This window comes from Lathamus discolor, chromosome 1 (assembly GCF_037157495.1).
Source record: "Lathamus discolor isolate bLatDis1 chromosome 1, bLatDis1.hap1, whole genome shotgun sequence".
Classification (NCBI taxonomy): domain Eukaryota; kingdom Metazoa; phylum Chordata; class Aves; order Psittaciformes; family Psittacidae; genus Lathamus; species Lathamus discolor.
The window spans coordinates 53,571,462-53,583,475 of NC_088884.1; the positions used below are offsets into that span (position 1 = coordinate 53,571,462).

Genomic DNA, 12,014 nt, shown 5'->3' on the forward strand with positions numbered 1-12,014 from the left:
CCAGCTTGATGATTAGCATTCAGTGTTTTCAAAATCATTTTACCCGTTCAGTTAGCTTAGATATACTTCAGTTTTGATAGGCTTAAGTTGTCTGTGAATAACCTTGGAATACACTCATCTTTTGCAAATAATCGTGTCTTCTACTGAAGAAACTTTCTCTCCTTATCTAATAAGGTGGCTAATGGGTACTGTGTCTGAGTTTCTATGAGATGAGTCGTCCATGCTAAAACGGTTTCTGTCTGATTTTTTCCTTCCTTTAGATCTGTGTGGTGATTGCTGCTGTTTTTGGCATTGTTATTTACCGTGTTGTGACTGTCAGCACTTTTGCTGCCTTTAAGTGGGCTTTAATCAGGAATAACTCTCAGGTTGCAACTACAGGGACTGCAGTGTGCATCAACTTTTGCATCATCATGCTACTGAATGTGGTGAGTAACATATCCAAAGATCTGTCTGAGCCATCAGACCAGTAGATACATCAGTCTACAGACCACCAAATGCTTTTGGTTCCTTTTTCATCAGAAATGGAATGTCTTGCTAAGCCATGGCATTATTAGTACAGTTCCAAATCCAAAACATTATGTTTGAATATTTTAAAAAATATTCTAGGGAGACATGTCCCTATTTCTCTTTTATCCTCTGCCTCTTTTTTTCTTTTCATATATTTGCAGGTTTCAATCCATTTTGTTCCTATTATTCTTGTTAATTAGTATTTTGATGTTATTTTTTAAATACAGTGTCCAAGCTTAATTCTAATTTATACTAATTTCAGCAATTCAAGCTTCAGTTTTCCCAATAGTTTAACAGTGAGGATAGTATATAGAGACACAATGTCCATATGCAGGAGGACTGCCTCGGGCTGAAGAACTTCACGATGCTTGAGAAGACATGTCTTGTTCGTGAGCTACCAATGGACTTTGACAGAGTGCACCTGAGACATGGTCTGGGGGCATTGGGAGGGGGGGCTTTCTGAGGTCAGGTTGTTGCTATGAACTCATTCAGAACTAGACTTGGGACAAATTAAAAACTGGAATTTCCATGTGATAGAAGTCACAATAAGACAGCATATCATAAGACAGATGGGGAATGAGTTCTGTCCTTCCATCGAGATGCAGCTACTGCTGTATATTTCTCTGATAGCAGTGTGTTTTTAATTAGTTGCTCTTAGCAAGAGGTTTATGGCTTTTTACTATCAGGGTTTTGTCAACGTACGCTCTAAGAATGTATTTTAAGGGAGAGAAGGGATCAGCCTACAAACATCCAGGTACTGGAGCCAGGTGGAGTATCTCTACTCACTCAGTAGTAGCAAGAACTTTGTGCAGAAAGTTTGTTAGTTTTTGCTTCAGGAGGTACTCTAACTTACCTCCTAGCAAACATGAGATGTTATTTCAGGCCTGCATATTTCCAAGTGCTGGCTTGGAGACCTCTTTCTTTCCTGTGCAATACCCATGCATTTCCATCATCTAAAACTTCCTTTTAACAGCCCCTCATTTACATAGAAGGAAATTCCAAGAAGCTTTGCTCCCTTTCACATAGGCAAGACTGAACTGGTGACTAAGGCAGTCTGTCAAGAACTGTTTACTTTAGTATATTTTCCCTAAGGTGGGATATAGGCTGAGAAAGAAAAGAAGTAAGAGGTGGAAGCTGTTATTCTGTCTGAATTTGTACTGAGGGGTCTCTTCTTTTATGTTATTTTGATTTATTGTTTGCTATCTGGAGCTTTTGGATGGTTTTTTTTAATCCACCTAAAGTACACAATAAGCACAGAAGAAATAAAAAGAAAACTATATGTATCTTTCAGTACATCCATTTCCAAGCTCTCAGAATCAGTCATTGTATATGCAGTGAAGCAGCAACAAAGAATTACGGCACAAACAAAATTATTTGGTTCTCAAAGCATTTTACAGCTTAGAGAAATTTTTAAAATAATGGAAGAAGGCATGAAGGTGCCTTTTGAGAAACTTTGTTTTCTTTCCTAAAATGCGTCAAATAAGTAGAGTACTGCAAAGATGGATTTCTTAAGCCTTACACTCATTACCATGCAATGAATATCACAGCCTTAGATCTGGATATAGCTCATGGAAACAAAAGATCCCCAAAATATGAAACAGTAGGAGCTTTTGAAAAGGCTTTAAGTACATAATCCCTCACTTCCCATGATGGATTAATGCAGTTAATGCTGAAGGACAGTAGTGGGACTTTTTTTTTTTTTTTTTTTTTTTTTTTTCCCCAGGAGCAATTCAGATGGTTGAATTCTCTACAGTGACTCCAAAAAATAACAGGAGAGCAAGCAAGGATACCGTAATAAAACCAGAGTAGACCCAGATGTATATAACAGTAGGGAATTCACTGCTAGGAAGTCTGGAAAACCACAAGTGATTCTGATAGGGATTGACAGTCTCTCTAAGCATCAGGGGGAAGCCCTAGACCACAAGTAACTTCAAGCATGGATGCACTGGGAGCTAGGCACATACACTGACAAAACAAAATGACCTTCAAAGCATAATGTCTCACAGATAATCCTGCAGCCTGACTTGGGAAGAAGCCAACCTTTACCTATGTTAATAAAACCTGTTATATCCAATGATATCACCCATAGAAAATATAAACACAGAACAGAATATTATCATGAACAATGCCCCTTAGGACTGGTAGTGATAAACTTCAGTAGCAGATAGTTAGATCCAAGCATTGTTAACAGAATCTCTAACATAGTCTTACTGTTCCAGGAGGAACAGCAACAAAATACAGTGTTGATACCCATTTCTGCAGAGCAATATGTATTTGTAAAATAGCACACTCCCTGCTGAGACCAGGATATAAAACACCCAGACATTTAGCACTTTTACAGTTGTCCTTAATGGAACGTTTTAAACCTAAAAGAAATCACCTTTTTCATTACTTGAAACAAAACTGTTTACTCCAAAGGCAGAAAAGAAGCTATCCTAAGTAAGAAGTGTTTGTTAATAGGGGTGAGATAATTCAGGGTGACTTCAGCTCTTAAGCAGGCAGTTTGATCTGTAAATTGTGCATAACTCTATTTAATTAAGAGTTTATAAGGATAACTACAAATGAAAAGAAATATTGCTGATAAGCATTTTAGGAATCAGTAAGTACTTGAGCCTGAAGAATGAGGAGCTTTGTATCCCTGCAGGCATCAGTGAGAGTTAAGGACATCTAACATTTTGTGAGAACAGGCTCCAGACTCATTTAAAGCAAATGGAAAAGGTATTAATTTACACTAATACTGATGTTTGTGGTAATGTACTTTATAGGTTCAAAAACCCTTTGCAAACACTAAATGTGAAAACCTTCCAAGTTAGTTCTCTTAAGCTTTATGAAGTTATCAGTTTCCTGGTGAGTCTGAGAGTATGGTATCTGCTAAGCACAGAAAGTACCACTTTGGGACCTAGAACAGTGTCACTGACTCAGAGTAAGATATGTGTCTGGTGGTGAAGATTACTAAAGACTTCCTCTGATGCAACCCCGTCTTCCCAGTGTTTTTCCTTTCAGCACCAAAAAAAAATCCCAACAAAACCAGGAAGCCCAAAATACCCAGCATACCAGTGCATGTTCTTGCTAGGGTGATCTTGAATTTTTTTTATGTGAGATAAATGCTTTCCATAAGTAACTAAATCAAAAATCCAAGCTGTACTATTGTTGTGCTTTGTGTTTCGGTAAAAGTTATCTTACCCTTTTTCACTGTGCATGTAAAATAGGGACAGTGACAGTGACTTTTTCTCCAAATGTCGTGGATGAAAAGAGCTGAGTATAAGCTTTAAAAATATTGCTATTCCTTGTTTGATTACATAATTACTGTATTATTACTACACAGTTTTATTATCATCATTGTCAAAGCATCACAGAGACCATTTGGGTGTCAGATTTAACATGTAGGAGAAGTTACTCTACCTAGGAAACAGTTCTATATTTTTGAGCTGGTCATGTGTCTAAGAAGCTGTTTCTTCTCTGTTACAGCTGTATGAAAAGGTTGCTCTTTTCCTGACAAATTTAGGTAAGCAATGTTAAATACAAAATTGAGTGATACTGTGGTTTTTGGCCCATACACTGTGATGGCATTCAGACTGTCTGTACGAATATGAAAAATCCTGATTAATTTGCAATCTATAGGAATTGATGTTTTTCTTAAGTTTATAATACAGGAGCATATAAACAGCTGTGGTGCCATTCAATCAGCAGTGACAACAATCACTGACCTGCCATGCCTGGTTCTTGTACCAACCACTTACCTTGTAGAACTTAAATTGCTACCTTCGTGGAAAAAAGGCATGAGTTTTCAGAGACTGAGCACTCACAACCCACAGGCTTTGTGAAGACCTGGAAATGGGGGAATCACATCTGGAAGCCAAAATTATAGCTTGAAACTAAGGTGCTTATTGACTATCAAACACACACATTTAAGAGGGGCAGTAATTTGGAGGGAAAATGACTCATCAACTCTACCAACATCTAAACTCAAATGATGTTTTACGTTTCAGTAATCTTTTCAGTTCCCACAAAAGGTGATCTTTATGCTGAAGACAGTATGTTTTTTAAGGACATCATGTATTGTCGCTGTGGCAGCAATAGACTGTAATTCATATATCCATAGTTCAGGCAGAGTCTGTGAAGATTCTGATCATGCTGCAGTAGTTAGAGGCAATTGGCAAGTGCTCCTTAGTGTCAGGAAGCCTGAAGTGAGACACTTGTTGAAGGCCTGTTAAGCAAACTATGTTATAGCTTCAGTGGTTGAGTAGAAGTGGTTTGAGGGTATTATTTTGAGCTTCTGGATACCTGTGTACATTGATAATGTTCAGTAAGGTATTTTGGACAGATGGACAGATTTGGGTGTCCTCTCAGAGGAAACAAACAGCTGATTTTAGTGTCAGGGCGTTTCTACATCTGGGAAGTCATAGGTGATGTGTTCAAAGCACATCTATGTAAGATAGCATTTTATTCTGTTTTTTCTAATTAAACTGAGAGTCCCCATATGTATGCTGTAGATGTAAAACATTTTTGCCATCCTATATCCATGGGAAAGATACCTGCTAGTTACAGTTGAGAAATAAGACTTTCAAGTATGTGAATTGTACAGGCTGTACCTTTACTCCCTGTGACACCCTGGGAATAGTAAGATATGGTCTAGAGACTTTGAAGCTTGGTTACTTTCTGTCACTTAAAATCAAATAGGCCTGCTTCATTTAGCCTCTGCAGAAAGCACTTGTACAAAAACTCAGTGGGTCAAGCTGTTCTGACCATGTTCAGACTGTTTTGTGGTATTTACTCTGGCGGCCTAAGTAGCTGATTTAGTTTGCTTGATCTTTATCAGTGTAATAAGCTCAGAGTGGTATTGGCAGCAAAGCTTCACTCAGGATGTCCTTCTTCAGTCTTTACATGACCTTTTTCAGAGCTCACAGCCACACTCCTCTAGAGTATTGCCATTGTCTCTGATGGGCGTATGAGCACAGCTTCAGCTGCAGCAGCCTTGTTAAAGTCAAACTTGTCCTTCCCACAAACTGACATCAAAAATCCCAGATGCTTTATTTCTTTCTGTTTAACTAAATATGTATGCACTGGCATACACACAGACTTGGGTTTCTTGACACGTATTTGCAAATCATTAACACAGTTGTTAATTTATGGTCTGTTTTATGGTTTTGTTGATGCATCTATTTGAAATTTCCTCATGGGTAGGGCAGCTCTAATTAAAGAGAATCTAGTTTATCATTGTTTCTGTATTTCCAGTACTTTCCTGGAGGCTCCTTTGGAAGGAGCATATGACTACTATCACTATGATATTTAGAAACGCCATTAGCACCTCGACTTCTCTGATTGCTCCTATTCACAGCAGTGGTTGTCTATTAACAAGCTGCTGCCAGCTGTAAAGTAGTTCCAGGACATGGTACTGGTGTGTTGGCACAGAAGTTGTTTTGTTAATTTCTGTCACAATATCTTTTTAGATGAAGATTAAGGGCCTACCTGGAGGGAAGAATATGCCTTCCTCTTTCCCATTGGCCTTAACCCATCAGTTGCAAAATATTTTTTCCCAGTCTTCTGCAGTGAGTTCCCTGGGACAAGGAAAGGGAGTCATGCAATGGCACTCCACTGACACCTGTGTAGAGTCCTTAGGTGCCAGAATGGTGGCAAATCCATTTAATGGAATTAAAAGAAGGATTTGCTCTAGTTCAGTGTGTCATCTCTAACAAAAAGGCACTTACATAGTCCTAGTGGAGTGGTTTCTGGCAATGTTATTATGATAGGATGCAGAAAAGCAAACAAGGTGAGCCTGAGCCTGTAAAGCACACAGGAATCTAGGAGGATGTTTAATATACACATTATTTCAATCACTTTCTTACAGTCTCCTGGGAATATACATATCCAGATATCAAAAGAGATTTCTAAGTCTTCACAAGCTCACTTGCTGTGTGCTGCTTTTGGATATAATTTCTTCTGTCATCTTATGTTTTGAAATCAGCAGGCTAATTTACAGATACATTGCCAGGTCTGATAGGTGTGTGCAGCCTTTGTGCCAAGGGAAATTGTTAGTCTGATTAAACATCTGAAACTCTGTTCTCTTTCTTCACAGAGCAGCCTCGTACTGAATCCGAGTGGGAGAACAGCTTCACTCTGAAAATGTTTCTTTTTCAGTTTGTCAATCTGAACAGCTCTACCTTTTATATAGCATTCTTTCTTGGAAGGTAGGATTGATGTCTGCACCCTCGTATGTACAAAATGAAGTAGAGAAAAAAAAATAAAATTGTCTGTAATGAAACAAAATGGGGCAATATTATCGCACATCTCAAAATGCAAATTCCATACCAGAAAAGCAGGAGAGATTGTAGTTTTATTTTCTTTTCAAAAGCCCAGAAACAGACACAGTTTTCATTTCCACATTGGCTCAGTACTAACTTTTAACAATTTCACTGCTGGGAACTGATGCATCTCATAACACAATACACGCAGGTCACTTCACTCTGCCTTTACATGTGTAATGTGTACAGGTAAGTAAGTAACACTGTGTCTTTTTCTTTCAGAAAAGAATAGAATAGTTCAATTGAAAGGGACCTACAATATCATCTAGTCCAACTGCCTAAATATTTTCTGCTTCTATTACATTGTTTGGACTGTTAAGAGTGAATTATGAGCTATCAGTTGATTTTTTTCCCGACAGAAAATGAAATATATATTTATTTGTAATCCTCTGCAAGTCCCCTAAAATCAAGTGAAGAGCCTTTGAGTAGGGAAGGCTTGACTAGAAGAATTCATCAGTGTAGTTTATTTGTATGTGGAAACGTTTGGGGAGAAAAACAGGAGAAAAATAAGAAAAATATTTTTTCCTAATGAAAACTAATATTTTCATTGATTTCACAGAAAGGTGGGATATCACAGCCCAGATTAAGGTATAAGAAAATGGACTGGCAGTTGAAAGACATTTTCCAAACTGATATGAACAGTTCTATTGAGATATTCTCTCTTTTCTGCATAACCTGAATATCCAAGAGCAGAGTGTTTGGTATTGAAATAAAACTGGAAGTAAAAATGTACTTAGCCCTTCATGGAAATTATTCCAGGAAACCCCCAAAATGTTTTACAGCATAAGATCTCTTACAGTTATATCAATCACTCTAAGGTAACATTAGATTAAAACTACAGTGTGAGCTTTCTTCTACTGCTGTGAACAGACTGCGTACACAATATAGTTGATGCATATTCCTCTGTTAAAGATTTACAGGACACCCTGGTGCCTACTTAAGGCTGATAAACCGGTGGAGGCTGGAAGAGGTGAGTGTTTGCTAACTACACACTGATTTATCTGCTGCCCACAGAAGCAATAAACGCAAGTAGAGGAAGACACATAACTGTCTAGCTATTTTTGAGTCTGTTACTGAGCTTTCACTTGCTGTCTAACTCCACACTGCTGGCGATACCATCTGCTACAAAAACAACTACATATTGATATACACACCCTTTTCAATATTAGCAGTTTTAGTGTGTGCATGACATTTGGATAGTGGTATCAAATGGTTTAAACATTAGTCACACTTTTACACTGGAAATATTTCATCCTTGAAATAAATCAAAGTTAGATACAAAACCAACAATATGTTGCTTCTAACGAAACCCTTTCTTCTCAGCTTTTCTAGCGTTGCTGACCAGGGAGCTAAAATAATAAGCTAATAACTTAGCACTAGCTACTAAGAAGGAGAAAAATACCTGTTACAGCTGAAGCCAGGACATCCACACACGTGAAATGTACTTGAAACTTGACCAAAACAACTGAACTTCCCACAAGAGCTACTGGCATAATCTTCCATGTCTATAAAACCAAATGTATTTGGAGGGTAATGAGAGGTTGGCATTGCAAGTCACTCAAGAAGCAGACACATTTTTTTGGCAAATACATTCAGAATTCAAAACCCATTCGACAGTTACTGGAGATGAACAGCAGCAATTTCTGGACCAGACACAGTTTTCAGTGCTGCAATTCGCACATCCAAATCCTATAGTTTCTTTCCTGCTTCACAACTAAACAACTGAAACAAATTTTCAAGTACATGACAAAAGGCAAGTGAGAAATACAGGTCTTACATTGCCAACATGAGTTTACAAACACTTCCAGATAAAATATTTTGGTTAATAGAGGTCATCCAAATGCTAGCAAAAAATGAATGATTTGAAAAAGCCATCCTAATTTTGAAGTAGTGAATTCTGTAAACTCAAAAAAAAAGAATACTTGATAAATGGGCAGACAGAAATTCACTCAATATCGCTCCGAAGTCTTAGAGAGGCTGAGCTGACCTAACAGCTTGCTGCTGCCAAAAGGAGATAGTTCTGCTCTTCCTTTGAGCCTTGCCCCAGAAGTTTGCTCCTTCCATTTCCTCTGCACTGGCTCTGGCTTATCCAACCATGTGAGGAGCATATTCAGTTCCCTGTATCAGCAGGAAACTCTTTTTCTGGCTGAATTAAGTTTTCTGATGGATTACTGGTCTGAATCATCTCACAGAGGGATCAGAGAACAGGGAAAGAACCTCATCTCTCTGCAGGAGCACAGATAGGAGGAAGAAAGAACTGGGTTTGGGAGGGAAGTGCAACAGCAAGGTAATACAGGTTGGGTCAGTTGCTGGTGGAAGCTACTGTTTTGCTTTTCTCAGAGGAAAAAAAAAGAAGTCTAATAATAAAATAAATGTTAAATAAAAAAAAATCAACTTTATTGGCCATATCTGTGCTAGGTCTTATTAGGAATATAATTTAGAATATAATGCCCAGGTATACCTCCAATAGCCCACTCTTCACCTGTTGGATGAAGCCAAGTCTAAGACACTTAATGATGTGACACAGTCTAGTCCAGTGTCTGTGGAGATATCTACACAATTTACTTATTAGTGATGTTTCTACAAGCATCACTGCTACTTCATTAATACTGCACCTATCTCTCTCAGGTTATATTATGGGATAACATAATATAGTGCTATCTGAGCATCTCCCCGAAAGCAGCACCACTTCTTCAAGGTCTGGAGCCTCTGCTAAAGCAAGCAAGCAAGCACACAGCAGGAGTGCTTAACTGTTGTTCAAGAAGAGAATAGCTTTGCATGGGCCACTCAGTCATACATTAAATAGTACTCAATAAACAGTATTAGGTGTATCCTCTAGACAGAAACTGTTTGCTTGTGCTGACAGGAGGAATTTTCTCTTCATTCTTTGACTTGATGCAGCCAACCTGCCCCAGTACTATTGAAATCATTAGAGAAACTTGGTATCCTCTGCCTCTGTCCCACTTACCGTTTCACCATACATTAGAGGCACTAATGTGAAATGTGCACTGGTTTCATCTGATTCTGACTTCTGCAGAGAGTTAGATTATAGGCTTAAAAGGCTGATGGTATGATATAGTCTCGTATGTTCCCAAGAGTTTATATTAATAAAAAAATAGAAAGAGAACGGCATTTAATTTCCTTTAAGTAAATTAGCTAATATCCATTTCTAGTCTCAAAGAAATGCTTTGAAACTGTTTCTGTTTAACCTTTTGTTTCTTTTTTTTTTCTGTAGTGCCACCCTAGTGGATGCCTTATCGATCTTTGTATGCAGATGGGTATTATAATGGTGTTAAAGCAGACTTGGAATAATTTCATGGAACTGGGCTACCCGTAAGTAAATATAATGCCTATGCTTTGTAGGTCACGGAAGAATACTGTTTATGCTTTTCTTATGACCAGTTACGTAAAAGCAAGACACAGTCCCCATTCCAGGGAGGTAGAACTAGATAATATATGGGAAGTACTTGATTTCATAAAATTGTATTCTATGTTTTAAAACTTTTTAAGAATAACAGTAGGTCTGCTGTATTCCGTACACAGGAAATATTGTATGTATTATTTTTTAGCTATGCCAGGAAGTTCTAAATTGGATTTCTCCTTACTGGGTGATAAAAGATGCCTGAAAGGGCAGGTATGAACTAGAAAAATGCACTGCTGGCAGAGCTGCAGAGACACACTTGCAGAGATAGAAAAATTTACTATATCTGTGCCCTAGCTAAAGGGGCTGACATTCATTTCCTATTGGTTTATTTCTTATTGATTAGTATCTAGTGAGCATGTTTAATATGATTAATATAGACAGTTGATGCTAGAGACAGTGTGACAAGTCATCAACGGAAATTAGCAAGTGTAAAAATATAAGAGAGCTGACATTATCAGAAATTTGCCCTTGCAAAGTTCAGAGGGATTTGCTTCCTGGCAGGATCCGCAGCAGAGCTGGTGCTGTGTTTGGCCCCTGAACTACAGAAACATGCTACAGAACTAATTTCAGGCAGCCTCAGTTCTGATCACATCTGGCTGTAATGAGAACAGAGTAAATGGTTTAAATGCAGAGTACTTGGCAGTCGAGATACTCAAAGCTTGTAATCTCTCTGTCTTCCGAGGTTTGTACCTAGCAATGCTTGCCAGGATTTTGCAGCTGTTAGGGCTGGAGGAATTAGCTGGGGTGAGGAGGAGGGAACAGCAGCAGCAACAGTATTGATCCTCTCTTTCTACCCCTTGCCTCTTTTGTCAGTTCTCGTTAGAGCTTTCTGCTACCTATTAATAGGGATTTTGATACTTAATAAAGAGCACAGAAAGGGATTAGAAAAGGCGACTGAAGCAGATAGGAGGAGATTAAGAACAAGTGATTTAATAGGAATAAACTGCTTCTCTTTAGAGTTCCAATGAAAGTCACAACGCATAAACAGTCACAACAATGTGAGATACTTCAATTTATATTTACTCTTCAGACCTTTCATTCCATCTTCTAGCCCTGAAATGCTGCAGGCAAGTGCATATCCTTTTTGTTTGGAAAAAGAAACATGATCATTCCTGCTAAGAGCATGATCAGAGCCAATACCATGTGGACAGTCAGATGATTTGGAGGCAATCATACAGTTTGTTGTAGAACATCACTGTGCCTCCACCCATGTGCTGGCTATTTCGTGCTGAGACCCAGGCAGAGCCAGCACTGCACAGTGCCAGAGCTCAAAAGCTTATAGCAGAGAATATTTCCCCATAAGAGAGCCCTAGGAGAGAAGCACCAGTAGCCTGTCTTGAAGACGGTTTTTTACACCATTTCAGGGTGGCAGCCCAGCTCTGATACAGGCATGTGCTCCCTGCATCTCTTCCATCCCTGGAGGGGGGGGAAGGCACTTCTCAGTAACAGGAACCCCAGTAGCTGCTGTCGTGTGGCAATGCTGCACATGTGGCATTGGCTTCTCTGAAATTTCTACCTGAAAGTTAAAAACTAGGTTGCAAAGATACCAAAGAGAGGACCTAGGATTTGTGCTAGAGGATCAGTTGTTTAGTGTTTACAGTTTTAATACAAATTCTGGCATGCAGGAGTGGTTCCACTTCATACAAACACCACCTCAAAGCTTCTGATAGCTTGTATAGATACGTTTGCAATAACTTAAGAAACCAAGTATAAATTATTGCTTCATTTGGAAGTGGAAAATTGCAATTCCAAGTTGATGTTTTCCTTGGAAGAAGAACATA

At 38.6% G+C, this 12,014-nt stretch overlaps 1 protein-coding gene across 1 annotated transcript in view; it reads left to right on the forward strand.

Moving 5' to 3' along the window:
• The window catches only part of ANO4 (anoctamin 4), a 211,770-nt gene that overhangs the window by 181,806 nt on the left and 17,950 nt on the right, over nucleotides 1-12,014 (forward strand). The window contains exons 19-23 of the mRNA XM_065671440.1: nucleotides 261-425; nucleotides 3,976-4,012; nucleotides 6,584-6,695; nucleotides 7,722-7,779; nucleotides 10,045-10,142. Coding sequence (XP_065527512.1) covers nucleotides 261-425; nucleotides 3,976-4,012; nucleotides 6,584-6,695; nucleotides 7,722-7,779; nucleotides 10,045-10,142 — 470 coding nt within the window. The remainder of the gene's footprint in view (nucleotides 1-260; nucleotides 426-3,975; nucleotides 4,013-6,583; nucleotides 6,696-7,721; nucleotides 7,780-10,044; nucleotides 10,143-12,014) is intronic.